The sequence below is a fragment of the Megascapheus bottae genome, chromosome 25, assembly GCF_031878675.1.
Source record: "Megascapheus bottae isolate mThoBot1 chromosome 25, mThoBot2.hap1, whole genome shotgun sequence".
Taxonomy (NCBI): Eukaryota; Metazoa; Chordata; class Mammalia; order Rodentia; family Geomyidae; genus Megascapheus; species Megascapheus bottae.
This window is the reverse complement of record NC_143533.1, coordinates 1,573,120-1,600,176: the sequence shown is the minus strand read 5'-3', so window position 1 is coordinate 1,600,176 and position 27,057 is coordinate 1,573,120. Positions and strand designations below refer to the sequence as shown.

The window sequence follows — 27,057 nt, the reverse complement described above, 5'->3', positions numbered from 1 at the left end:
TAGCTAGGATTACAGGCATGAGCTTCCAGCCCCTGATAAGTGCTTTTTTTTTTTAATATGTACAACATAAACACATTTGAATATAACTAGGAAGAACAAGAAACACAATAAAAGTAAAGAGTTGTTAAACTAGAAATCATGTTTCCTTGTGGCAGAAGCTATTCTTTCCCTGGAGCGCTCTGTAAGGTTAAGAAAGTTCCTGAGAACTCCAGAGCTTACTCATTACTAACTCCAGCGTTAACTAATCTGAGGATGGGGCCCGACTCAGCCCTACGCACCGGTGTCACTGGCTTCCTGATCTGGAAGCTCATTTCTCCCAGGCTTTGGTCTCGGCTCTGTGTCACAACTGGTCAGGTGTTCCCATCTGTCCTTTGGCCTCCACTGGGGCTCTGCTGGGGTGCTGGGGCGCATCTCCTCACAAGAGGCTTTTGGAGATTAGACGTTTGCCCCCAGTATACAATCCAAAGGCAAACACCAGGCCTAAAGGCTGTGCGGCTTTGGAGATTAGACGTTTGCCCCCAGTATACAATCCAAAGGCAAACACCAGGCCTAAAGGATTTGGAAATTAAATCCTGGTCATTAGATGTTTGTTTTTAGTGCTGGCTGGTAAATTCTATTGCTCTTTTGTATTCTAAGACTATAAGCTAACACTGTATTTGATTTCAGAATAGATCATTGACATTTACCTATAGTGCTTGATGACAGATGACTAGAAAAAGCCCCTGTGAAGGACAGTTTAAATAAATCGTGGACAATGAAGAAGTAATCACATCACTTCCCTATTGTTCTCTCTTCCAGTGCACCTCTCTAGCCTGTGTTTCAGGGCTTGCCCTCTCCCCGACGTCTTTCCCCCTCTGCTCCTTCCCTGTCTCTTTCATGCCCAGCCTCATTCCCACTTGCTCTTCCCGCCACCCTCAGGACCTTTCCCAGGCCTCACCTGGTGCACAGTTGGTGCCCACATCAGTTCTTCCCCCGTCTGCCTTGCCCCTTGGGTCACTGCTGCCCCCCTTCCTTTCTGTTTGTGCCTGCTTCCATGACCACTGCCCCCTTCCCACCCTCTTCTTCCTTGAGCTCCACTCTGCACTCTCCTGATCCCCCTAAGTCCTCAGAGTTACCAGCTGTGACTTCTTCACAAAGCAACCCCCTCCCTCCTCTGCTTTTTTTTTTTTTTGGTGGGGGGGCAGTTCTGGACTTGAGCTCAGGGCCTGAGCACTGTCCTTGGACTTTCTCAAGGCCAGAGCTCTACCACTTGAGCTTCAGCACCACTTCCAGCTTTTTTTTTTTCTATGTATGTGGTACCAAGGAGTTGAACTGAGTCTCTATGCATGCTAGCACTCTACCACTAAACCAAGCTCCTGGCCCCCCTCCTCTGTTTTTTGTATGTGCTGGTACTGGGGCTTGAACTTACAGCCTGGCACTGTCCTTGAGCGTTTATGCTCAAGGCTGGTGCTTACCACCTGAGCTGCAGCTCCATTTCTAAATGGCTCACATACTGTCGTGCCAGGCTGGCTTCAAGTTGAGATCCTAGATCTCAGCACTCTAAGTAGCTACAACTACAGGCGAGAGTCACTGGGCCTCTGTCCTCCAGCGTTGTTTCTGCCTGCACAGTGTACATCCTTTTACCAAGCCCTTCTCTAATCATCCTGAGTATTACTGTAAAAAAAAACAAACTTGTACCTGATACAGAAGTCTCTCAGCCTGTTTGTTTGTTTGTTTGTTTTTGGGGGGGGGGGAGTGTTGCACAGGAAAAGAAAAGGGGAGAAAAGGGGATGTGGACTGGAAGGATGGCAGCATCCAGGGATCCTTGTTTGTCAGGTAGCTTATGAGAACCAGAACCAAGCTTTCGGTTTCTCTGTCCTGCCAGCAAAGCCTAGCAGGACACTAGTCTTCTATCCTGAGTGGGTTGTGTGCCTTCATGCAGGATTGGAGGTAGTAGCTTGGGAAAGCCAGGGGGTTTGGAATGAGGGAGGATTCTCAAGAGAGATCAAGGAGTCCAGCAAACAAGGATGAGGGCAAGGGTGGGGAGGGAAAGGCCACCAGGTGGAGTTGGCACATGGGGGAGGCCAGGTGCCCAGGGCCGGAAGTGCTCCTTCCATTCCCGGAGTGCTGCTTAAGGGAGCAGGCAGAGAGATGGGGCACCAGGTGAGTGACGTCATGAGTCACTGGAGGTCCACCAGCCCAGGCCCTGTGGCCCAGGTTGGCCTGAGGACCCAGGCTGGAGCAGGTGGGCCAAGCCTGACAGTTTCCCTGGAAGCTTCTGTAGTGACCTGGGGGTTGTTCTCACAGCCAATGGCCAGAGCCAGAGCCGTGTGCTGGCACCGAGGCCTGCCTGTGGCACATCCACATGGCAAACAGAGGGTCCGAAGCTCTATTCTCTGCTTGTTCTCTGAGCAGATGAGCAGAGGCAGGTGGAAGTCAAACAGCCGCTTTGTGGGGATGGTGTGGTCCTGGGCCTCCCCACCAAGCTGAGGGGCTGGAGCGGGTCCCAACCCCCACATCCGGCAGTTTTGCTGCTTGGAGACCCCACCACATAGCTTACGACCTGACTCTCATTTTACCTTCTTAGCAAGACCACCAAAACCGATGAATAGTCGAGAGAATGAGTGATTCTCAGCACCAGTGACTTATGATTCTAATCCTAATACCTAGGAGGCTGAGATCTGAGGATCATGGTTCAAAGTCAGCTTAGATAGGAAAGTCTGACACTGGTAAAGAGAGTAAATGATGGCTCTCAGCTTCAGAGAATAGATGTTTTTCTGGGTGGCAGTGACAGCAATCCCAAGGCCAGCACGGACCCCAGGCATTCCTACGGGGAAAGCCACGCCATCTTGTGTGCCATCTTGTATGCCGTCTTGGCGTCCTGCCTGGTGGTGTGGTTGACTGTTTCCTCTTCCTCCCTCCCCAGAGCTGGAACACAGCTGGCATTGGAGAGACGCTGACGGATGAGCTGCCTGCATTCAGCCTCACCCCCCTGGAGTACATCAGCAATGTAAGAACCCCGGGTGCCTCTCGTTCACCTTCTTTTCATTCAGTCCCTTCTAAGTGAGCAAGGTGTGTTACTTTTCATCACCGGCAAAATCCGGGATTGCAGGAAGCTTGCGTGAATGACTGTGGCACTTCCTCTAGGAAGGACCCACTTCCTAGTTTCAAGAACATCCCAAATCCTGATCCATGTACTGTCTGGCCTGTTTTGCAACAGTGTATATCGTGTGTGTGTGTGTGTGTGTGGTGCTAGAGCTTGAAATTTGGGCCTGGGCACTTCAGAGCTTTGTGCTCAAGACTAGCACTGTACCATATGAACCACAATTCCACTTCCGACTGTTTGCTGGTTGATTGGGTAGAAGAGTCTCATGGAGTTTGGACTTGCCCAGGCTTTGAATCTCAGCCACCTGAGTACCTACAAGTCCAGGCATGAGCCACCAGTGCCCGGCCTACATCACTAAGTAACTGTTTTCAAAATGACTGTCCTCTCCTGCTTAGACCATCTTGAAAGGAGAGGACTACATTCAAACCCAGGGGCTAGGATTTGAATCCTCACTGGGCCAAACATTTGCTGGCATTGCATCCTGGTGTTTCACCCGCAAGCACCTGGAAGTCCTGTCTGCACAGGTCTTCAAGTCTCATAAAGCACTCTGCTCCTGCTGCCTTGTTTGAGGTACATCATGTGCTGTGTAATGGAGTCACTGGATCCCCAGATCCAGTGGATCCCCAGATCTGCCGTGTGGTACGAGGCCCCGGGATTTCACGGTGTCCTCATAACTGGTACCACTCATCGGTGCTCAACACTGATGTCATCTTTGGCACGAGTGAACCACCCAGCTCATCTCTCCAGGGCACTGGCACTGGTGAATGTCTTTCTTTGGCTTCAGATTGGACAGTACATCATGTCCCTGCCACTGAACCTCGAGCCCTTTGTCACTCAAGAGGACTCTGCCTTGGAGCTGGCCTTACACGCTGGGAAACTCCCATTTCCTCCCGAGCAAGGTGAGTCTGCTCCTGTCGCTGGGTGCAGACGCAGGGGGTGGACAGCGGCCCGGGTATAAGTCAGTGGCCCCGAGCTGGGCAGTGGGGAAGCATCCAGGACTCTGGATTAGCTGAGTGCAGCCATGGTGGCTGTGAGTGCTCAGGGCGAGCAGCCCATGTTTTCCATCCCTGACATGGGGTCTTCCCTGCCATGAGCACTGCGAGTGTGAGTTAAGCAGTGTGGCGGCTTCACGCCTGGCCTGTGCCTCTGCTCTGCACTAGCTTCTCACTCCTTTCTAGCCCCTTCTATGCCCCTTGTCCCTCACTGCAGAAGCCCGTGGCCTGTACCCCAAAATTGCACCTCCTCCCGCATCTTTCCCTTCACGCCCTTCAGCTCTGGGTTGCGTTCATGCCCATCACTTGCACGGGTCAGGTCATGGGAGCAGTGGGTGCCAGCATGTTCAGTAGCTTTCTGTCCCTTTAGGAGACGAGCTGCCTGAGCTGGACAACATGGCTGACAACTGGCTGGGCTCCATCGCCAGAGCCACAATGCAGACCTACTGTGATGTGATCCTCCAGATCCCAGAGCTGACCCCGCACGCCACCAAGCAGCTGGCCACTGACATCGGTGGGTATGGGGGGCTTGCCATCCCTCCCCGTCCAACACCACAACCTGCAGGAACATTTCTGCCCAGGCTGGCTTTGAACCTCGATCTTCAGATCTCAGTCTCCTGAGTAGCTAGGATGACTGGCATGAGCCACCTGATGCTTCCACTTTTGATTGCGCTCCACTTTAAGGGGCACAGCCTGGGCTGCAGAGGCTGGGCTGATGGGAGGCCCGGGCAGGAGAGACAATAAGAGAGAGGTGAGGGCCGAGTCAGCGTGTGTCCCCTTGAAGACCCTGCAGCCAAGCAGTGTCAACAATGCAACCACCACTGGTCTCCCTCCAGCTGGGAAGACCCAGGCCCAGTGAGGGATGGAGACAGATCCAGGCAGCCATGAGAATGAGCAGTGTGGGGGCGGGGAGGGCCCTAGGGGCCTATCTGGTGCCACCTGTGCCTTGAGAGATAGAGGCAGAGACTGGAGGGCGTCCCTGGCTGTCCCCAGCCCCCCAGGGCCTCTCCACGTGGTTGTGTTTGGCAACAACAGAACCTGGAGTCCTGATTAGCACATGCTCCTCGGAGGGTGGACCCAGAAATGTGTACCAATTAGAGCGAGCCCTGAGGAGCTGTCTGGGAGGGAGCTGCGTTTTAGCCACCAACCACCTTACACCATCCTTGCCACCAGCCCCTGCCCCTTTGTTTTGGGGGGAGGTATGGAGGAGCTGGTACAGGTGGGGGGTGGCAGGGAGTGGCCATGTTGCCTAGTCCTCTGCACTCGGGCCAGGCCATCAGGTGCAGGGCAAGTGCCCAGCACTGGGGGATTTGAGGGCTTCTCTGCCCTCCCCTGGTGGGGGAGGCCCCCGGCCTGCGCACTGCTGACCCTCTGCCCTCCCCACAGACTATCTGATCAACGTGATGGACGCCCTGGGCCTGCAGCCTTCCCGCACCCTGCAGAGCCTCAGGACCCTCTTGAAGGCCAAGCCCGAGGACTACAGGCAAGCCAGCAAAGGGCTGCCCCGCCGCCTGGCCTCCACGGTGGCTGCCATGAGGGGTGTGAGCTTCTGACCCCAGACCCCTCTTGGGTCTTGGGAAGAAGTCCAGGCTGGTGTCTGCAGCCACCACGGATCCGACGGAGCTGGGTCCACACGTGCCGGCAGCACGGGAGGGCTTGCTCTGCAATGACTTGGTTCTTCGGTGTACTCAAGAAAAGGTGGTGAGCTGGGCATGGCAGGACAGCCTGTAATCCCAGCACTCTGGAGCAGAGGCGGGAGTTCCAGCCTGGACTCCATAACGAGACCGTCTCAAAACAAAAAGTTCATAAATGAGAAGTATATTTAAGAGAACTTTTCAGATGATTTTTAAAAAGAATGATCTATGAATTAAACACTGAAATGAAAGCGATGCTTCCTTCCTTAGCCTCGCAATGACCCCCGTGACCATGTGGGAAGACCAGGAGGGAGGAGACTGGGGGGACTGGTGGGGGGAGAGGATAAGTCTTCAGTCTAGACTGGAAGCTTGAATTGTGGCAGAGAGCATCCACCCAGGCCCAGAGCAGCGCTGCCTGAGGCCGGTCCCAGGTCTGCCCAGTGCTGGGTTTAGCTGCAATGTGAGGGCATACATAGCCGGATAGGAGAGGAGGTGGGGATCCTCCCATCTGGGGATCTTGCAGCCATAGGAAGGTCTTGGGTTTTCAGCTTTTCCCTTGTAAAATGTGCACAAGGGCTCACATCTGTAATCCTAGCTCCTCAGGTGGTTGAGATGGAAGGATCCAGGTTCAAAGCCAGCCTGGGAAGACAATCCAATTAGCTAGAAATGGAACCGGACTTGAGTTTGCAGAACTTCCCAAGCAGTTCCAGCCTGGGTTCGCAGACTAGCCAGCACCATCCTTCCTCCATGAGGTGCGGGCCAGGCTCTGAGATCAGGGCTCCTTCAAACCCGGGGCCTAGAAGGTGGCTTTGGGGCTCTCCAGTGGGCAGACCCTGTTATCTGGGAGGGGGAGTCACTAAAGGTTGCCATACTTAGCAGTGAAATATCCAGGTGCTTGAACTTGAATTTCAGAAAAAAAAAACGTGAATGAGTTATTGAATATATGTCCCAAATGTGTGAATATACCTACATTAAGAAATTACAGCCAGTCTCTAGTGGCTCATGCTTGTAATTCTAGCTGCTCAGGAGGCTAAGAACTGAGGATAATGGTTCAAAGCCAGCCTGGGCACCAAAGTCTGTGAGACTCTTCTCTCCAATTAACCATCAGAAAACTGGAAATGGTGCTGTGGTTCAAGTGGTAGAGTGCCTAGCCTTGAGCTGAAGAGCTCAGGGACCACGTCCAGGCCCACAGTTCAAGCCCCATGACTGACAAAAACAAACAAAAAAACAGGCTGGGAGTTTGGCCAAGTAGTAGTGTTTGCCTAGCATGCACGAAGACCCGGATTTGATTCCTCAGTACCACATATATCAAAAAAGCCGGAAGTGGTGTTGTGACCCAAGTGGCAGAGGGCTAACCTAAGGAAAAAGCCCAAGGACAGTGCTCAGGCCCAGAGTTTACTTGTTTTTCTGACATTCAAATTTAAGTGAGCAGCCTGAACTTTATGTAGTAATCCTAAGAGCCACGCCCCTGCTTTGACCACGTGATCTGTGGCTTCAGAACTGACCAACCAAAGCAACCTGTCCAGCTGGGCCCACTGATTGGTTCAGAATCAGGCATGTGACCTGGCCAGGGACAACATCTTGGAGCAGGCCAGATGTGGGGAGGTGGCTGGGAGCAGAGAGACACTGGATAGGTAGAATAAGGTGAGTTTGCTGAAGACATTTGAGCTTCCCTCTTTGTCCTTATGAGAAAGTAGGATGGTTTACCTTACAAAAGCCAGTGACCCTAACTACACATGAAGTGTAGGTGGATCACAGTCCTGGCCAACTCTGGGCTAAAGTGTGAGCCCTTCCTGAAAAACTAAAGCAAAGCAAGCTGGGGGTATGGCTTAAATGGTAGAGTACAGCTAAACCTCTGTCAGGACCAGCTGGAGAGCCAGAAGCATCACAAGGCATTCCCTGTCACCTCCTTAGGGCCCCAGTCTGGGGCCTGAACTCAAGGCCTGGGTGCTGTCTCTGAACTTCTTTTTCTCAGGGTTAGCACTCTACCACTTGAGCCACAGTGCCACTTGTGGCTTTTTCTGTGTATGTGGTACTGAAGAATTGAACCCAGGGTTTCATGTGTGGTAGGCAAATACTCTGCCACTAAGCCACACTCCCAGCCGAGGCCCTGCTCCGAAGCTGCCCGAAGAGCAAGAACAAAGCTCCACTCAGTATCTCCTTTAATGTTTATTATTTTCAGAGCCAGGGCTTCACTGTGTGGCCTGGAACTCGCTCTGTAGCCCTGGCAGGCCGGGAACTCCCCATCCTCCTGCCTCCCTGCCACACCAGACTGCTCTCTAGAATGAAACTCAAGCCACCCGGCAGGCCCCACGCCTGGAGCTCCCCAGTTGAGACCCATCACTGCCCTCCTGAGCCTGTTCCCAGAGCTCAGCAGTGCCCAGTTGTGCGACTTCGTGCAGATGGAAAGGGCACTGGGGGAGGGAGGCCTGCCACCAGGATGGGGATCCTGTCCTAGGCCGCAGGTCATGACAGGTGGGCAGGAGCCAAGTGACAATACAGCCTCTCTTGTTCCCAGGGCCTGGGTGATGTCCCTTAGCCTTTATGCTCAAGGCTGGCATTCTACCACCTGAGCCACGGCTCAGCTAACTTGTTGCTTTTTTGCTGGTTAATCAGGTAAGACAGTATCACCGCCCTCCCTGCCAGGACTAGCTTCCGCTGCGATCCTCAGGTCTCGGCCTCCTGAGTGGCTGGTGTGAGCCCCCCCCCACCCCTAACTTTTCATCTTTTTAGAGCAGCCTGCTGTGGAGGAGGGGCTGGCACCAGCGTCCTCAGAGTCCTGGCCTGGCAGTGGTCAGTTGCTGCCAGTCTAGATGGCGTCTCCCTCACTGTCAGACTCGATGGTGTCCAGAGGCTGCAGCCTCAGGGAGTCGTAGTTGGGGGGCGGAGTCCCCGGGATGGGCAGAGTCCTCTCCTTGGGGTGGGCGGCCGTGTGGGGGTCAGGGCTGGCCGCATCAGGCTGGAAGCCGAAGTTGGTGTGGGCCTCCACGAGCTCAGCCACGGTGGGCGGCGGGCCGGAGTACGGTGCCTGCGCGTGCCTCTGCCGCACGCCCTTGAAGAAGGCCACGAGTTTGATGACCGTGATCCACAGGAAGTCAATGATGATCTCCCCGAACTCGATGAGGCACAGCACCGAGCCCCCCATCCAGAAGCCAAACTGGCCGCCTAGGTTGGAGAGCAGCCAGACGAGCTGGGGGGAGGAGAGCTGGGGTCCGCTGGGGGTCGGGGTGGCACATTCCTGCCTCCAGTCCCCCCTCAGGGCTCCCTGGTGATGGGGGGGGCCAGGCCCATCTCAGCATGGGCATAATTTTGGACCTCTTATTTTTTGTGCCACAGCTGGGGCTTGAAGTCGGGGCCTCGTGGGGCACTGTCCCCGAGCTCTTACATTCCAGGCCAGCATTCTGCCCCCTCTGGCGTTTTGGTGTTCATCAGAGATAAGCCTTTCATGGACTTGCCTGCCCACTCTGGCTTCGAACCTCGACCTCAGATTTCAGCTTCCCATGTAGGTAGCGTTGCACACGGGCATCACCAGCAGGCAGCTAGTTTTTGTTTTTTTGTTTTTTTTTTTGTGCCAGTCCTGGGCTTGAGCTCAGGGCCTGAGCACTGTCCTTGGACTTTCTCAAGGCTAGAGCTCTACCACTTGAGCCTCAGCACCACTTCCGGCTTTTTTCTATGTATGTGGTACCGAGGAATCGAACCCGGGTCTTCATGCATGCTAGGCAAGCACTCTACCACTAGGCCAAACTCCCTGCCCAAGGCAGCTAGTTTTGAACCTTCGAGCCCCCACCTTGGGGTGCAAAGGTGAACTGGGAAGGAGCTCCGTTAACTCACATTGTTGGCTGGGGTTTCCTCAATGGTTCGGTAGTTGAATTCTTGGAAGTAGATGTTAAGTTTGACCACACCCTTCCTGCAGGAGACAGCACGTTGGTGGAGACTGGCTGACCCTCCCAAGGGAGAACGAACACACACACACACACACACACACACACACACACACACACACAGCAGCAGCAGCTTTTTTCTGGTTAACAAAAGACAATCCCGAATTTTCCTGCCTGGATTGGCTTTCACCCTTGATCCTCAGATCTCAGCCTCCTGAGTAGCTAGGATTGCAGGTGTGAGCCACCAGCGCCCTGGTATGTCTCTTACGCTGAGTGGATGGTAGTGGATGAGTGCATGGAGGCCTGGGTGGGTGGGTGGGCGAGGGGACATTCCAGTCATAGATGGAACAGTGTGCTGCTCCTTTCAGGACTGGCAGACCCCCAGCCCCCTGGTGGGCTTCTCCCCCCACCCCTACCCCCCAGGTTTGCATCTGGGTCTGATAAAGCTGGGGTCCCACCCAAGGCTCTGGCTCTTCCCTCGTCTACTTTCCCGCCCCGCCCAGGCTCCAGCCTCACCTGCTCATGGTGATATTGGGGCTCTGGTCCCGCTCCTGAGACAGGACGTGTAAAATCCAGTCCTGGGAGCCCAAAACAACAGCTGAAAAACATGACTCCCGAGACCCCACCCCCACCCCCATCACCATCCCTGCCGTGGAGAGGTGAGCTTGGCCCTGTTCCTTCCCAGAGCTGGCAGGGGGGCACAGGAGGATGCAGTGGAAGCCTGGCTGCTGTGAGGGGAGGCCAACCCCACCTTCATCAGCCACTGGGTCTTTAGCTCGTCCCCACCCCAGACCATAGCATTTGCTGCTCCTCTGCCCAGAAGCCTCCCTGGCTCTGCCTCTGGGATTCAGATCAGATGTCTCTATTTATTTATTTGGTGTGGGACATGGGGCTTGAACTTGGCTTGCTCGCTGTCCTGAGCTCTTCAGCTCAAGGCTACCACACTACCCCTGAGCCACAGCCCCACTTCCCATTTTTCTACAGATTAACTGGAGGTCAGAGTCTCACGTTCTTTAGTGCCTGGCTAGCTTTGAACTGCCATCGTCAGATCAGACGTCACTTTTTAAGAGAGGTCTTCCCCGACCTTGTTTCTTCTCCCTTAGGCCCGCTGCCTCTCGGGTTCACAGTGGTGACGGCACTGTGACACTGCCCACCCGCAGGTGCACACTTCAGTGTGTGAACTCAGCCATAGGCTTATGGCTCTAGCCCTGCTTTTTGTGTGTATGGCTGTGGCACCGGGGCTTGAACTGAGGGCCTGTGTGCTGTCTTTAGCTTTCTTCACTCGAGGCTGCTGGCATTCTACCACTTAAGCCACAGCGCCATTTCCAGCTTGCTGCTGGTTAATTGGAGATCATTCTTTTCTGCCTGTGATGTCATTTCTGTGTGTGTCACCATGCATCCTTGCACAAGCAGGGGGGGGGCCTGGGAGGGCATGGGGGGCACAGAAGGGAGGGAGGGAGGAAGGGTACCCCCAATTCCTGGACATATCCTCAGCTGAGAGATGGGGACCAGGAACTTGACCACCCTGCTGTCTCACCTCGGAGGCCTCGGAAGGCCAGTCAGCCATGGAGATGGTCATCTTGTACTGGGTGTCACTGCAAGAGAGGAGAGGAGAGGGGAGGGGAGGGGAGGGGAGAGGGGAGAGAGGGGCCAGCACTACTGTGGTCCTGGCAAAGTGCCGCCCCGCCCACTGGTCCAAGCCCCGCCCACTGGTCCAAGCCCCGCCCACCGGTCCAAGCCCCACCCACTGGTCCAAGCCCCACTCACTTGCAGGACTCCTGGCACATGCTGATGCACGTCTCTCTCTGGGCCATGCTCATCTGCAGACCCAGGTAGCAGTAGGCTGGGGAGGAGAGGGGCCGTGCTCAGGAGCTTCCCTCTGGCCCATCTCTGCTCTCCTTGCCCTGAGCATCTATGGAAGTCTCAGTCCTAGCTCTTCTGCCATGAGGAAGCATTGCCCTCAGTCCCACCCCGGGGAAAAGCTGGGGTGTGCTCCCTCAGCTGTCCTAGACACAGATCAGCCCCACAGAGTAGCTCCCCCTTTCCTTATCCCTGCCCAGAGCCCCGGGTTCTGGAGCCATGAAGCAAGGGAGGGTGCACTGTGGGGGTCTGGGACCCTTGGCCGCCTATCACATCCGGGCACTCTGGGACACCACAGCTCCCAGGCCGGGCTCCAGCTGGACCTCAGGTTCAAGTCTGTGGTGCCTATTCAATCCTCAACCCAACAACTCACCCCCGTGGGCTTGAGGCCCGTGTACACACACAAACCTGTGCACCCGAGCTGGGGCGTGTGTGTGTGTGTGTGTGTGTGTGTGTGCGCATGCATGCATGTGTGATGCAGACAGTGGAGTAATCAGTGCCTGGCCAAGCACACACACGTGTCTTACACTCCCCAGCACAGTCCAATTAGTCACAAGTGTGGACACATACACACTCACCCACAGCACCAACTCACTGTCTTTGGCTGTGTGTCAGGGAGGGCCTGTCCTGGGCACTAAACCCACTTACCCCATCCCACTTCAACCTGGGGCGGGGGGATGCTCACCCCAGTCCGGGAAGTCCTGGTCGTTGCAGTATCGCTCCCCGGGGGGCAGAGGGTACAAGTAATGGCCGCAGCTGCAGTTGTGAACCATGTGGTCCTGGAAGCAGGAGTGGAGACAGGCCTGGGGGGGCAGGGGGAGACACAGAGGCCTGTGGGGTCCTCGCTCCAGAGAAAGGATCCCAGCTGGGTACTGTAGCTCACGCCTGTAGTCCTGGCTACTCAGGAGGCTGAATGAAGCCAGCCTGGGCAGGGAAGATATGTGAGACTCTGATCTCTAATTAGCCAGCAAATACCTGGTGTGGCTTAGGTGATGGAGTGTCAGACGTGAGTAAAATGTAAAGGGATGGAGAGAGAAGGAGACACAGAGGAAAAAACTAGAAGGAAGGAGGGAAGAAAGGAAGGAAAAGTGGAAAAGAAGGAAAGGAGAGAGGAAGGAAGGAAGGAAGGAAAGAGGGAAGGAAGGAAAAGATACCCATCCAGTTACAGGCCAGGCCAGGGTCACTGAGGGACCGGAAGTGGCCTCCTTTAGTGAAATGACCCTAAAGTAGGATGCCGTCTCGTGGAGACTGCCCTGTTCTGCATCCTGCAGAGGGCCCAGGCCTGACCCAGGCCCCATAGATGTTGGGGGGACAGTGTGGAGGGAGGAGTGCCCCAAACCCCACAGCCCATTCTTAGCCATGCTTAGCGCTTCCAGCGGCTCTGCACATGCGCCCACCCAGAACCAGGCCACTCAGAGCCCCGGCCTCCCAGAGGTAGCCAGAAAGCAGAGGATGACTTGATTATTCAGAGTGGCCAGCAGGGAAGGACAAGAGAGGACACAGGATCCCCTCTGGTGGGTGTCCAGGTCATTCCAACATGGTTTCAGGCTTTTCAGGGGCCAGCCATGTGTGCTGGGGCAGGTTACTACCTATGACCCTGTGCTTTCTCTGCATGACACCCAGGGAGTAGCAAGTAACTCACCTCTCCCTTCCCCTGGCTGTTCCCCAAGTGCTGGACTGAGCACCTAGTACCAGCAAAAGGTGGTTTGTCAGTCTTGCCCTCTCTAGTCAGGCTGAGGCTGGGGGTGGACAGATAGTTCTGGGCCAACCCCAGAAACCTCAGCCAGAGGGAATCTCCCAGTTACAGCAAGGGAGATTGAGGGCAGATATGAAGGGGGACTTCCCCAGGTAAATGGATGAGGTGGGTAGACTGGAGACTATCAATCGATTTCCTTGTTCCTGAATAGGGATTGCAAAGCGCATGCCTATCATCCGGTGCTGTGAGAGTTCCCTGACATAAGCTGTGCAATGTCCTTGCAACAGTGCCCGCCCAGCTGCAGATGAGTGGCTGTCATGGTATGTTCCTCTAGTGTGCTGCTTCCCGGGAGTGACAGGGTCAACGATGGCGTAATGCACGCACTCCCTTAGCCCAGCATGTTACCCATAAGGGGCGGGGGCTCACTGATGGTCTCTTGTTTTCTTTTGGGACACCCCCACCCAGAGTTCCATCCTGTCTCGGGGGTGGAGGAGCCGTGGTCAGTGCTGTCCCAGGAAGTCCTGGCGTCACCCTCAAAGGCCCAGCAGGACCGGGAGCCAGTGACTCACTCACGCCTGTCATCCTAGCTACTCAGGAGGCTGAGCTCTGAGGACCCCGGTTTGAAGCACGGCCTGGGCAGGGATGTCTGCCCAGACTCTTATGGCCAACGAGCCACTCAGAAAAAGCTGGAAGTGGTGCTGTGGTTCCGGCGGTAGAGCGCTAGGTTGAGCACAGAGAGGTCCAGGCCCGGAGTTCGAGACCCAGCCCCACCTGGATGGAGTAGGTGGTGTTGAAGATGCTGTACAGGTTCTGGATGGCGACGTCCGAGCCGTTCTCGGTGCACCTGCTGTAGGGCTCGCCCTTGCGCTGCAGCTTGTCCTGGGTGGAGAGGAGGCTGGTGGGGACCGCAGGCCGGCGCACCTCCGCCCTCGCCCCCCCCGCACCCGCCCGGGGAAGCCTCTGGGCCCCAGGCTGTACCACCAACACCCCGATGGATGTCTCGGTCCCGGACATGGCGTAGATGCCCTCTTCTCGGATGAAGGGGAACGCCCTCTGATCGTGCAGCATCAGCCGGGCCCCCGCCGTGGAGGCCAGGAAGGGGACGTAGTCCTCCTGGCCGATGTCCAGAATCAGCTTCAGCCCTGCGGGGAGGCCGGCCGGGGCTGCTGAGCAAAACCCCGGAGCCCCGGGGACGGGGGAGGGGGGGGCCGCCTGGCAGACCAAGATCCAAGCCCAGCCAAGGGGTCCATTAGAGGGCCCAGGGGGTGAACACCCGGACCCCAAACACTTGGTGCCTTCTCCAAAGCACCACGACTTCCTTCTTGGCCCTTCTTGCCTGGGTTCGGTAACCATTTTCCTGCACAGCAGGTGGATCTTGCAGGTACAGCATGCCCCGCCCACTCGGTATCTAGTCCACACCATACAGCCCCGCCCACTCCACAGCCACGCCCACTCACACCGCCTGGACCAATCTACAGCCATGCCGTCAGCAAGGTCCGCCCACTCCGCACAGCTCGCAGACCCGTCCCCTTTCCAAGCCCCGCCCACTCCACATGGCTCCACCCACTTACATTGCCTGGTCCTCTCCACACAGCCATGCCCAGTCAGCAAGCCCCTCCCACCCACTCCACACAGCCACGCCCACTCCCCGTAGCCCCAACCCTCCACAGGGCACGCCCTCCTCCTGAAAGTTCACTTGAGTCTCTATGCTCCCTCCTGCTGCAGGGCCTCTGCACTGCTGTTCCTTAGATGGAAGTCCAAATGTCACCATCTCCAGAAGCTCTGGAATTTTCCTTGCCGCCAAGTCTCCCCCTTTTCTCTTCTGGGAGATCTCCTTTCTCCCCTTAACCCCTGCAGCTGCAGTATTCTGCCCAACCTGGCCCTGTGAGCAGGGGGCACTGGCGCTAAGGCTGTGCTTGGGGAGACAGGGTTGGCATGTACTGAGCACTTCATACATGCTGCATGCGGCTGCCCTGAACTGTGTTTATTTTGAGACAGGCAGGCCTCAAGCTTGCAATTCTACCCCCCCCCCCACATTGCTGGCACACCAAGCTTTTGCCAACCCTTCCTGGGGGAACAGATGAAGGCAACAGAAATATTAAGCAAATACCACATAGTAACTGGAGATCGTGGTGGGTAAATTACTTGAAAAGTTTCACAGACTTTCTTGCCTAGGCCGACTTCAAACTTCCATCCTCAGGTCTCAGCCTCCTGAGATTATAGGCACCAACCACTAGTACCTGGTTGGCCTTTGAGCTTGATCCTCCTTACCTGTGCCTCCTGCACGGCTGGGCTGACAGGTTACCCCACTATACCCAGTTTATCTGTGGAGACGGGGTCTTGCTAACTTTGTGCCAAAGCTGGCCTTGTTGAACTTCAGTTCTCTTGATCTTGGTCTCTTGAGTAGCTGGAATTAGAGGCATGCACTTCTGTGGAAGAAAACACTCACCGAACTCGGTTCCGGGGTTGGCAGAAGGAAGGGCCTGCCCCGTCATGCCCCAGTTGAAAATGTAGCAGTTGCCATAATGTGGGTAGAAGATGGGTGTGAAATTCCTAAAACAAAATAAAACAAATCATGGGCGGAAGGGCAGGACATATCCCAGCCGAGCCTCCTGGAAGCATCTGCCGCCCTGGCTGGTTACAGCATGGGGCCACTGCTCAGAAGCTGAGGAAGAGGAACCATCGGCTACCCAGTGCCTCTCTTCAGAAGCCAGACAGGGCTCCCTGACTCCTTGGGGCCCCGTCCCTCTGCTCTAGCCGTGAGTCCTGAGAATGATCTTGCACTCCCAGGCTGGCACTCTACCATTGGAGCCCCAGCTCCACTTCTGGCTTTTTGCTGGTTAACTGAAGATAAAAAGTCTCATGAATTTTCCTGCTTGGCTGCTGACTTTGAACCTAGATATTCAGATCACAGCATTTTTTGCTGGTAGGGAGGCTTGAACTCAGGGCCCAAGCGCTATCCCTGACATTTGCCACTCAAGGCTGGCAGTTTACCACTTAAGCAACAGCTCTACTTCTGGTTTTTGGCTGATTAATTAAAGACATGAGAATCTTACAGGCTTTTCTGCCTGGGATGGCTTTGATTCATGATCCTCATATAGCCTCCGATGTGGCGAGGATTACCGGTGTGAGCCACCAGTGCTGGGTTCAGAAAGAGCTTTCTCAGTTATCTCTCACCCACATCACCCAAAAGAAACAGCCTTGAAACAAACAAACACCAAAAACCAGGATCTGAGGGTATAACCTCATTTGGACAGAGACTTGGCTCTTATAAGCAAGGTTCATGGCAGATGACTTGTGGGTGTGGCTGCTTTGGAGGCAGAATCAACCTTTCTGTAGATCTTTTTTTAAAATTATTATTATTATTTTTTTTTGCCAGTCCTGGGCTTGAGCTCAGGGTCTGAGCACTGTCCTTGGACTTTCTCAAGGCTAGAGCTCTACTACTTGAGCCTCAGCACCACTTCCAGCTTTTTTTTTCTACATATGTGGTACCAAGGAATCAAACCCGGGTCTTCATGCATGCTAGGCAAGCACTTTAACCACTAGACCAAACTCCAGGCCTTTTTTTTTTTTAATTATTATTGCCGGTCCCAGGACTTGAACTCATAGCCTGAGCGCTGTCCTTGGGCTTTCTCAAGGCTAGAGCTCTACCACTTGAGCCACAGTACCTTTCGGCTTTTTTCTATGTATGTGGTACTAAGGAATGGAATCCGGGTCTTCATACATGCTAGGCAAGCACTCTACCACTAGGCCAAACTCCCAGTCCTCCATATCCTTTTTCGATACTTAGTGAAACAGGAAGGGAAGGGGCAGTGTTTCACATGCTCCAAAAACATACAAGTCAACCTCCTCCCTGCTGGATTCCTGCCCTTGCCCGGTCTGCCTCTGGTCCTGCTGCTTGGGGCTGCACAATGCCCCCCCTCCCCCAGCCCCAAGGCACAAACTGCTCTCAACCACAAAGCCCCGTCTTGATCCTCTTGATGAGCCACTTCTGCAACTCTCCAGATGATTCCAGACTCAAGTGCCTGGGGACCTGCTCTTGTGTCTGGAACATTCTCTAAGCAGCTACCCCTGTGTCTCCTCTTCCTTCAGGCCTGTCTACTTTGAAAGCTAGAGTTCTCCCCTCCCCCTTCCCTAGGCTGTAGTCAGCTCCGCTGCAGGACAAGTGAGGGTCTGCAGCTCACTGTGACACTTGAAACATCTCAGCTCTCACCCTTGGCCCTCCAGGCCCAGGTCTGGAGTGTGCAGGGCTGCAGACACTTGATAAATGTTTGTTGATTTTATTAACTGCCATCTGTGATAAAGGCTTGGGCTGAGATAAGCCTTGGAGTGACACTGAGGTCTCAGAGGGGATGAGGGGATAGCTGGAAGGAGGTGTTAGGCTGGATGAGAGGTCTGAGTGGAGAGAGGGGATGAGTGATTGGCCCAGGGGCTCACGCCTGCCATCCTAGCTGCTCAGGAGGCTGAGATCTGAGGATCATGGTTCAATGTCAGCTTGGGCAGTAAAGTCCCTGACTCTTTGAATCAGCAAAAAAAAACCACCAAAACCCAGAAATGGAGCCTTGCTTCAAGGAGCGCTAGCCTTGTGTGCAAATGGTCAAGGACAGAGCCCAGGCCCTGAGTTCAAGCCCCAGGACTGGCATGAAAGAAAACAAAAACAAGAAGAGGATGAGCATGGGGAGGCAGGGAGGAGGGAGCGGGGGGTGGGCCGACCCCTGGGATCCGGGCTAGAGAGCCGAGGCCAGGCTCTGCTGAGAATGGACAGGGGGGAAGGGAGCCTGGCCCTGGGGCTGCTGCGGGGACACAGAGCGCCCCTCCCCGAGGGCCAGCGAAGTCTAGACATCATGGCCAGACCCCTGAGAGACAGACACAGAGAGACACGGGAGGAGGGGAGGAGGAGGAGGAGGAGGAAGAGGAGAGGATCGCTGCAGGTGACACCTGAGATAACATCCTTGCTTTCCTGTTCCTGACCACGCCCCACTCAGAACCACGCCCCAACCACGCCCACACACAGACAGGCCACGCCCACCCAGAGACGCCAGCCGGTTCCAAGCCACACCCACACCCACCGGGCCCCGCCCCAGACCACGCCCCCTTCCCCAGGGCCCCGCCCAGCCGGCCCTCCGCTCACCGGTGGCTGCAGGGCTGCGTCCCGAACAGGCAGGCGAGCACCAGGCGCTCGGCCGGGTAGCCCATGGCCACCAGCTCGGGCCGTGGCACCCGGGCGAAGATGTTGGTGGCCTGCAGCGCGTACCATTCGGTCACCGCCCGCGTGGCGCTGGTGAAGTTCCGGAGCGTGCACACCGTCCTGTTGAGACTGCACTGCGGGGGGGGGGGCGGAGTCTTGCTTAGGGCTGGGGGAGGGTCCCCCACGGCCCCCTCCCCCAGGGGCCACGACCCCGCGGGGCCCACGCACTGACAGTGGCCGGTGACGGCCATTCATCCTTAGGCCCACGGCGATGGGCGTAGAGATGTGCAGGCGACCTGGCCAGTCAGTCCCAGGCCTTACGCTGGGTCTTAGGAAAGACCAAGGGGATCCTGGTGCGCAGAGGTGGCGGAGCTGGAGGGAGCTGAGCCCCCACACTCGGAGGGCCGGGGAGTCAGCCTCAGGAAAAGCTGAACCACCTCTGAGCACCTAGATCCAGCCGCACCTGAATGCGGAAGAACCCTGGACGTTCTCAGTTTTGTGCACTGGTGTGTCCCTTGTTTTCGTTTTTTGCGTGTGTTATTTTTCAAGTGGGTTAGTTGCATCCCTGAGTCTGGGTATTCCCGTGTGCGTGTGTGTGTGTGTGTGTGAAGAATCACTTACTAGTCTCATGGCCACGTTGCACTCCTGGGCAGTGCACGTGCTGGCTGAGCTGTTGGGGTTGCTGGCTAGGAGATCAAGGGTCACCGGGCGTTGGGGGTCCCGCTCGTCGATGAAGACGAGGGGCGTGTGGTTCCAGATTGTGAAGTTCAGGGTGTGGGAGGAGTTGAAGCGGCCCGGGTCGGGCGCCAGGATGCGCTGCACAACCGCCTCCATCAGCTGGTCCAGGTCTTCCAGGAGCACCTTGACCTTGGAGTACCTGCGAGGGGAGGAGGAGAGGAGGCCCAGGCTGTGGGGAGGATGCCCGGGGCACAGGGGACCCGCAGAGCAGCTGGGAGCTGGTGATGACCTGTGCCAGGGTTCAACTGTCCCCCCCCCACTCCTTGCACAACTTTCTTTCGCCATGGCATCCACAGAGGAGGCAGAGAGCTATGAGATCTAAGGATACGCCCACAGTGCCCGCCAGAATGACATAGGTTGTTGGCTTGTTGTTGTTTGTTTGCTGGTCCTGGGGCTTGAACTCAGGACCTGGACGATGTTCCCGTGCTTTCTGCTCACAGCCAGTGCTCTACCACTCAGGCCATATAGCTCCACTTCTGGCTGGTTAACTGGACATAAAGTTCTCCCTGCCCTGGCTGGCTTTGAACTACAGTCCTTCAGATCTCAGCCTCATGAGTAGCTAGGATGATAGACGGGAGTCACCGGTGCCCAGAGACGTGGTGTACTTTTAATCATCAGAGTAACAGCGAATTCTCCATTTGTGGAAAGCTATGGACGCCTTCCCTTCCCCGCTTAGGTAGAGAGGGCAGGAACTCAGTCCTGTTCACTGCTGGGGCCAAGAACAGTGCCCAGCATACAGGAGGGCTTCGGGGCGCATAGTAGGTGCTCAGTAAACCCCAAACGACAACACACACACATACACACACATGCCTGCTGAAAAAAGGTAGGGAGTATGTTTTTTAAGACGGAGTCTCTCTAGCCCAGGCTGGCCTGGAACTCAGATCTTCCTGCCTCAGTCCCCTGCCTGCTGGAATCACAGGCTGTGCTAGGCTTCCCACATAGTTTTTGAGGTTCTGTTTAGGAAGCGTACAACTTTTTTTTTGCCAGTCCTGGGTTTGAGCTCAAGGCCTGAGCACTGTCCTTGGACTTTCTCAAGGCTAGAGCTCTGCCACTTGAGCCTCAGCACCACTTCCGGCTCTTTCTGTGTATGTGGTTCTGGGGAATCGAACCCAGGGCTTTGTGCATGCTAGGCCAGCGTTCTACCACTAGGCCCAGAAGCTTAACATTTTTAATCACACCCATAACCCTAGTTACTCAGGAGGCTGAGATCTGCGGATGAAGGTTCAAAGCCAGCCTGGGCAGAAAAACAATCAGTGTGATTCTTACTTCCAAAGAGCCAGCAAAAACGGTGGAGCTGTGGCTTAAGTAGCGCAGCAGTAGCTGTGCTTGAGAGAGAAAGTCAAGTGGGAGTCTCAGGTGAGGTCTTGGGTTCAAGTCTGGGTCCTGGCACCAAAAAGGAGGAGGAGGAGGAGGAGAGATGGAGGAGGAGGAGGAGGAGGAGGAGGAAGAGGAGCAGGAGGAGGAGGAGAGGAGGAGGGGCGGAGGAGGGGGCGGGGGGAGGAGGAGAGGTGACAGGGGGAGGGGGAGGGGGGAGCAGCCCCCCCCCCCCCGCCGGGCACGCACCGGAAGGGGCTGGCGTTGCACAGGGTGACGGCGGGGAAGGCGGCCGTCCTGAAGCCCGTGGACAGCGCCACGCTGACGTCCCAGGCCAGGTAGGTGTGGATGAAGACGCCCCACTGCCAGCACACCAGGCAGGCGAAGAGCAGCGTGAGCAGGCCCCACACGGCCTTCTTCTTGGGCCCCTCGCAGACGATGCGGCGCGGGCCGTGCGTGTTGGTGTTGTTGCAGTACCACACCAGCAGCTCCTTGTAGGTGTAGCCGGGGCCCTTCTGCAGCCGGTGCAGGCCCTGGCGCAGGAGCCTCCGCACGGGCATGCTGCGCCGCGCCTGCGGGAGGGACCCACGGTGTGCGCCAGCGCCTACTGTGTGCCCCGAGGACCCCACTGTGTGCCCCGAGGACCCACGGTGTGCCCCGAGGACCCACTGTGTGCCCCAGGACCTACCACGTGCGCCAGGAGCCTGCCACACACCGCCCAAACCATGTGCCCCGAGGACCCGCTATCGGCCCTGAGGACCCACTGTGTGCCCCGAGGACCCACTGTGTGCCCCAGGGCCTGCCACGTGCGCCAGGAGCCTGCCACACACCGCCCAAACCATGTGCCCCGAGGACCCGCTATCGGCCCTGAGGACCCACTGTGTGCCCCGAGGACCCACTGTGTGCCCCAGGGCCTGCCACGTGCGCCAGGAGCCTGCCACGCACACCGCCCAAACCATGTGCCTCGAGGACCCACTATGTGCCCTGAGCACCTACTATGTGCCCCAAGAACCTACCATGTGCATCAAGAACCTGCCATGCACCACCCAAACTATGTGCCCTGAGCACCTACTATTGGCCCTGAGGACCCACTATGTGCCCCAAGGACCTACTATGTGCCCCCAAGGACTTACCACATGTGCCAAGACCCTGCCATGTACTGCTCAAACTATGTGCCCTGAGCACCTATTATCAGCCCTGAGGACCCACTATGTGCCCCAAAGACCTACTATGTGCCCCAAGGACCTACCACATGTGCCAAGAACCTGCCATGCACAGCTCAAACTATGTGCTGGACACTGTTGTCGACGACACTGGAAACACAGCGGTGAACAGAACTCACTTTGCTGCCCAGGCTGGCTTAGAACTGTGATGCTCAGACCTCAGTCTCCTGAATAGCTAGGATTACAGGCGTGAGACACTAGGGCTCCACTGGGTCATAAAATAAACCAGACAGGGCACTTTAGGGAATCCTCGGGGGTGCTGCAGACTCAAGGAGCCAGCCTCATCCTGGGGACATTATATCCTCGGCTTTCTGAGTTAAGAGTCAAAAAACAGAAGGAGGAGGAGGGGGAGGGGGAGGAGGAGGAGGAGGAGGAGGAGGAGGAGGAGGAGGAGGAGGAGGAGGAGGAGGAGGAGGAGAGAGCCGGATGCTGGTGGTTATAGGCTGCCTATAACCCTATCTACTCAGGAGGCTGCGATCCAGAGAATCAAGGTTGGAGGAGCAGAAAAAAAATCCATGGGATTCCCTGTTCACATAACCAGCAAAATGCTGGACTGGAGGCATGGCTCAACTGGTGTACCTGTGGCCTGGAATTCAAGCCTGACTACAAGCAAGCAAAAATGAAAGGTCCTCAAAGATAAATGAGGGGGGGAGGCTGGAAGTTTGGCTGATCGGTAGAGGGCTTGCCTGGCATGCATGAAGACCCAGGTTCAATTCCTCAGTACCACATACAGAGAGAAAAAGCTGGAAGCGGTGCTGTGGCTCAAGTGGTAGAGCTCTAGCCTTGAGGAAGCCCAAGGTCAGTGCTCAGGCCCTGAGCGCTGGCAAAAAATAAAATAAAATCAAGATGAATGGGGAGCACATTTGGGAGACTAGCGTTGTGGCTGGTGTGAAAGGAAACATGTGAAATACACACATCCACTGAGCAGCAGACTAGGCGTGCCAAAAGGGGAAGAAAGGGGAAAAAATGGGGGAGGAAAGAAATGAACAAGAAACGAATGAAGCAACTCCAGAGCTAGTGGGGGAAAATCCCACCTCGATATCCGATCCAGCGTTCGCCATAAATTTGGGGGACTGGAGTTCTGAGTTCAAATTCAACCCAACTAGGTTCTAGATTCTAAGAATCCATTGCTACCTGTGCTTGAAGCAGAAGGTTCTGGCATGCACATGAGCTCTGGGCAGCCATCTTGTCTGATCTGCCCTTGTGACTCACCCCTGCTTTTACTGAAACACCAGCTTCCCCTGCAGGGCTGGCTGCCAAGTCCACAGAAATCACAGCGTGGACATTTCTAACCGTGTTTGTTTATGAACACAACTGCCAATTGTCCTCGCTGGCTCTCCGCAGGCTGTGGGCACAGGGACACACACTCGGCAGAATCCCTTCTGTGTTGTTGTCATCTCACCGGATTAGGTGTGGCCCTCTCACGAGGGACACACTTTCCTGCCCAGGCTGGCTTTGAACCTCGACCCTCAGATCTCAGCCTCCTGGGTGCTAGGAGAGCCCCACCCCACCCCCGCCACGGCCACGTGGGGTGTGCACTGCACAGATCCAAGGGAATCAGTCCCCTTGTCACTGGGTCTGCTGTGAGTGGCTCAGGGATGCACCCTGCACCCCCAAAGGAGGCTGGAAGAAGCCTCCCAGTCCCTCAGCCGCCCACCCCTAAACCACCCCTCAGGAGCAATCCAGCCTGGACTACACGCGGTTTCCTGCCGTCCCGGACCTCAGCTTGAGCTCCAGTCCCTAGTCCTGGGCCAGGCTGAACCCCCATCCATGGCCTGGGGAAGCAAGTAGGTTCCTTGAGGGGTCTCTCCAGCAGACGCCCACCCCATCCAAGCCAGGTATCCCCACCCCCTGCTTCTCAAAAGCCAGGGTGCTGGGAAGTGCCCCGGGCCCTGGGGCAGGCGGGCCCTGGGGCAGGCAGTTGCTGCCCGGCCCAGCCCAGCGCTGGCCAGTTTCCCTGTTTATTTTGCTCTTAGGATGGGAGCCAGGCCTCATGGTGCCTGCCCCCCCCCCCATGTCAGTGCCCAGTCCCCTCCAGCCCTGCCACATACACTGTGGGCTCCATCACCATTAATTTGATAAACCCTGTTTTTCTTCTTCTTTTTTTTTTTTTTTTTTGTGGGCCATGGGGCTTGTACTCAGCCTGGACGCTGTCCCTGAGCTCTGCAGCTCACCGCTACCACGCTACCCTTGAGCCAAGCCCCACTTCCCGTTTTCTAGAGGTTCATTGGAGATAAAAGTCTCAGGTCCTTTTGTGCCCAGGCTGGCTTTGAACCTTGATCCTCAGATCTCAGCCTCCTGAGTAGCTAGGATTACAAGCGTAGGTAATTACAAGGCAGGTGCTTTGCCACTGGAGCCATGCCTCCATCCCTTTTTGCTTTCGTTATTGGCCTCGACTGTGAGCCTCCTATTTACACTGTCCATGTAGCTGGGGTGACAGGAGGATACACCATCATGCTAATAATTTTTTCTCCCTTGAGATGAGGTCTTGTGAACTTTTTTTTTGTCTTGGTTGGCTCAAATATTGGAACTTCAGATCTCTGTCTCTATTTATTTAAATAAACTTTTTGTCGATTGTGGGGCTTGAACTCAGGGTCTGGGTGTTGTCCCTGAGCTCTTCAGCTCAAGACTACGGCCCTACCCCTTGAGCCACAGTGCCACTTCTGGTTTTCTGGTGGTTCATTGGAGATAAGTGTCTCATCGGCTTTTTAATGCCCGGGCTGGCTTTGAACCATGATCCTCCAATCTCAGCCTCCTGAGTAGCTAGGATTCCAGGTATGAGCCACCAGCGCCCAGCGGATCTCTGTCTCTTGAGTAGCTGGGACTACAGGCATGAGCCACTGTGCTTGGTTTACTCGAGAGGCAGAGATCTGAGGACCACAGTTTAAAATCAGCAGGCCTAGGAAAGTGTCTGAGTCCCGGGAACTGAACTCAGGATCTGAGCACTGTCCTTGCACTTTCTCAAGGCTAGAGCTCTACCACTTAAGTCATGGCACCACTTCTGGCTTTTTCTATGTATACGGTACCAAGGAATCGAACCTAGGTCTTTGTGTATGCTAGGCAAGCACTCTACCACTAGGCCAAACTCCTGCCCCCCCCTTTTTTAAGGTGGGTGGCACTTAAGCCCATTTCATTTCTGCATCCTCAGGACCAGGCAGGCACGCTGTAAATACCAGGCAGCAGTTAGACTCCACTGTGAACCAGGCGTGGTGATGCCTCGCCCAAGGCCCAGGGCTCTGGCCACACACTTGGGGTACTGTCTCCCCCTTCAAGGACACCTCGGGGGGTGTCTCCTTGTGCAGGACAACACCTGTGCTTAGTGGAAGCACCTGCCTATCACCTGACAGTGAGGTGATGATACAGTGTCTCCAATCTTCTTTTGTTTGGCAGTACTAGAATTTGAACTCAGGACCTTCTGCTCTTTTGGCTTCCTTGTTCCCAGCTGGTATTTTGTCACTTATGGACCATACCTCCAGTGCAGGTTTTCGCTTTCTGGTTAATGGGAGGTAGAGTTTCATAAACTTTTCTGCCTGAGTGGACCTCGAACTGTTACTCTCTGGGCTAGGAGTTAGGGGTGTCAGCCACTCCTGGCTGACTTAAGGAAGCATTCCAGGCAATTTTTGTTGGTCACAGCCCACATTCCTGGCCAATAGCAGCCAGACACCACTGCCTGGCCCTGTCCCCTCTAGCTCAGGAGGTAGAGCAGTTATGGGGTACACTTGGGTGTGTGAGGTCTCTGCCCACGGGGATTTGACCCTCTCAGCACCTTCAGGCACCAGAGCTGGGGCACTTGTCTCTACCCACAGATAGAGAGGCATTCAGAGTGTCTGTGTGTGTGTGTGTGTCTGTGTGTGCGTTTGGAAGCGTGGCTTATGCCGGGGTGTGTGTGTCCACACACACACACACACGTGTGTTCACCCACACAGAGATGACTGTGTGGACCTCACTCCCACATTCAGCCCCCGCCCATGTGACTTTAGGATGAAGAACTGGACGCTGAGCCTCACCCGACGGGTCTACTCCTAAGCAAACCAAGTAAGAAAGGGAACGCGCAACCCACACCTGAACAAAAACACACACTAAGGCCCTCACGGCGCCCGGCCACTGGCAAGCACAGCAGACGCCGTCCCTCCCCAGGATTACTGCACACGACTGCTTTGTGGGTGCCCTGCTGTTTGGCTGAGATGGGGTCTCTGAGAGACCCAGTCTCCACAGGGCTGGGATTGCAGGCTGAGCTACCACGCCTGTCTGCCTGTCTGCCGGTCTTTAAATATAGTACATAGTATAAATATGAAATAATATAATACATACATAGAATGTAATTCTAGTCTGTAATTCTATTCTATGGAATCTAGTCTATAATTCTATTCTATGGAATCTAGTCTGTAATTCTATTCTATAGAATCTATTCTGTAATTCTATTCTATAGAATCTATTCTGTAATTCTATTCTATAGAATCTATTCGATGTCTAGAGTATACATCTCTGTATAGATTATATTATATTGTATTTTCCTCAGAGCTTTCTCCTGCGCTGGCGCGGGAGGCGACGCCGTGCCTCAGTTTCCCCCGCGGGGCCCCGGCTGCCCGCGCTCCGCAGCCGTCGCTGCCCTCCCGCCCCCGCCCAGCCTCAGTTTCCCCTCTGTCAAGCGCCGGGGACGGGGGGTCGCGTCCCGCCCGCACCTCGAAGCCAGGGCTCCGTGGTGGCCCCCGCCGTCCCGTCGGCGAGGACGCGGCCCCCCCCGCACCGTGCCCAGCCTCAGTTTACTCCCGCGGCCCCCAGCGCGTCCCCAGCGCCTCCGCCCAGCCCGGGTCCCCGCCCCGTCCAGTGCGGCCACCGGCGCCCGGCGCCTCGAGGGAAACTGAGGCTGCAACCCGGGAGCGTCGGGCGCGGGGACCCCGCGGAGCCCGGGGTGCCTTCCTACCTGCTCCGGCGGCGTCGGCGGCTGGCGGCGGAGCGGCCGCGGCACCGGGAGGGCGGGGAACGAGAGGAGGGAGGGGAGGCGCGGAGCTGGACCACGCCCCCACCCCGCCCCCGGATCACCACGCCCCCTGCTCGCCACGCCTCCGGCGCATCACGCCCCTGGCCTGCCACGCCCCCAGATCGCCCCGCCCCCGGCGCGCCTCGTCCCTGACCCGCCCCGCCCCCCGGCCCGCCCCGCCCCCGGCGCACCACGTTCCTGACCCGCCACGCCCCCAGATCGCCACGCCCCCGGTTCACCACGCTCCTGGCCCGCCACGCTCCCCACGCCCCCGGTTCACCACGCCCCCGGCGCACCACGTCCCTGGCCCGCCACGCCCCCAGATCGCCACGCCCCGGATCGCCACGCCCCTGACCCGCCACGCCCCCCGGCTAGCCCCGCCCCCGGCGCACGATTCCCCTGGCCTGTCCCGCCCTCGGCGCGCCACGCCCCCGGTTCGCCCCGCCCTGCCCCCGGCGCTCCACG

At 56.2% G+C, this 27,057-nt stretch overlaps 2 protein-coding genes across 3 annotated transcripts in view; one reads left to right on the top strand and one right to left on the bottom strand.

Moving 5' to 3' along the window:
• The window catches only part of Cog7 (component of oligomeric golgi complex 7), a 45,837-nt gene extending 39,875 nt beyond the window's left edge, over nt 1-5,962 (top strand). For both annotated transcript variants that reach the window (XM_090357838.1, XM_090357837.1), the window contains 4 exons: nt 2,906-2,989; nt 3,870-3,984; nt 4,448-4,591; nt 5,464-5,962. In XM_090357838.1, coding sequence (XP_090213964.1) covers nt 2,906-2,989; nt 3,870-3,984; nt 4,448-4,591; nt 5,464-5,630 — 510 coding nt within the window. In that variant the 3' untranslated portion in view covers nt 5,631-5,962. The remainder of the gene's footprint in view (nt 1-2,905; nt 2,990-3,869; nt 3,985-4,447; nt 4,592-5,463) is intronic.
• Nucleotides 5,963-7,569: 1,607 nt separating this feature from the next.
• On the bottom strand, nt 7,570-26,596 carry Scnn1b (sodium channel epithelial 1 subunit beta). Its single transcript, XM_090357836.1, has 13 exons — nt 26,536-26,596; nt 20,638-20,960; nt 18,958-19,213; nt 18,280-18,470; nt 15,598-15,701; nt 14,127-14,290; nt 13,920-14,027; nt 12,138-12,255; nt 11,360-11,435; nt 11,130-11,187; nt 10,109-10,170; nt 9,543-9,618; nt 7,570-8,901 (listed from the first exon to the last, which is right to left on the bottom strand). Exons 2-13 carry the CDS (start codon nt 20,946-20,948, stop codon nt 8,521-8,523), a joined length of 1,905 nt encoding a protein of 634 aa, XP_090213962.1. The 5' UTR covers nt 20,949-20,960; nt 26,536-26,596; the 3' UTR covers nt 7,570-8,520.
• Nucleotides 26,597-27,057: the final 461 nt, after the last annotated feature.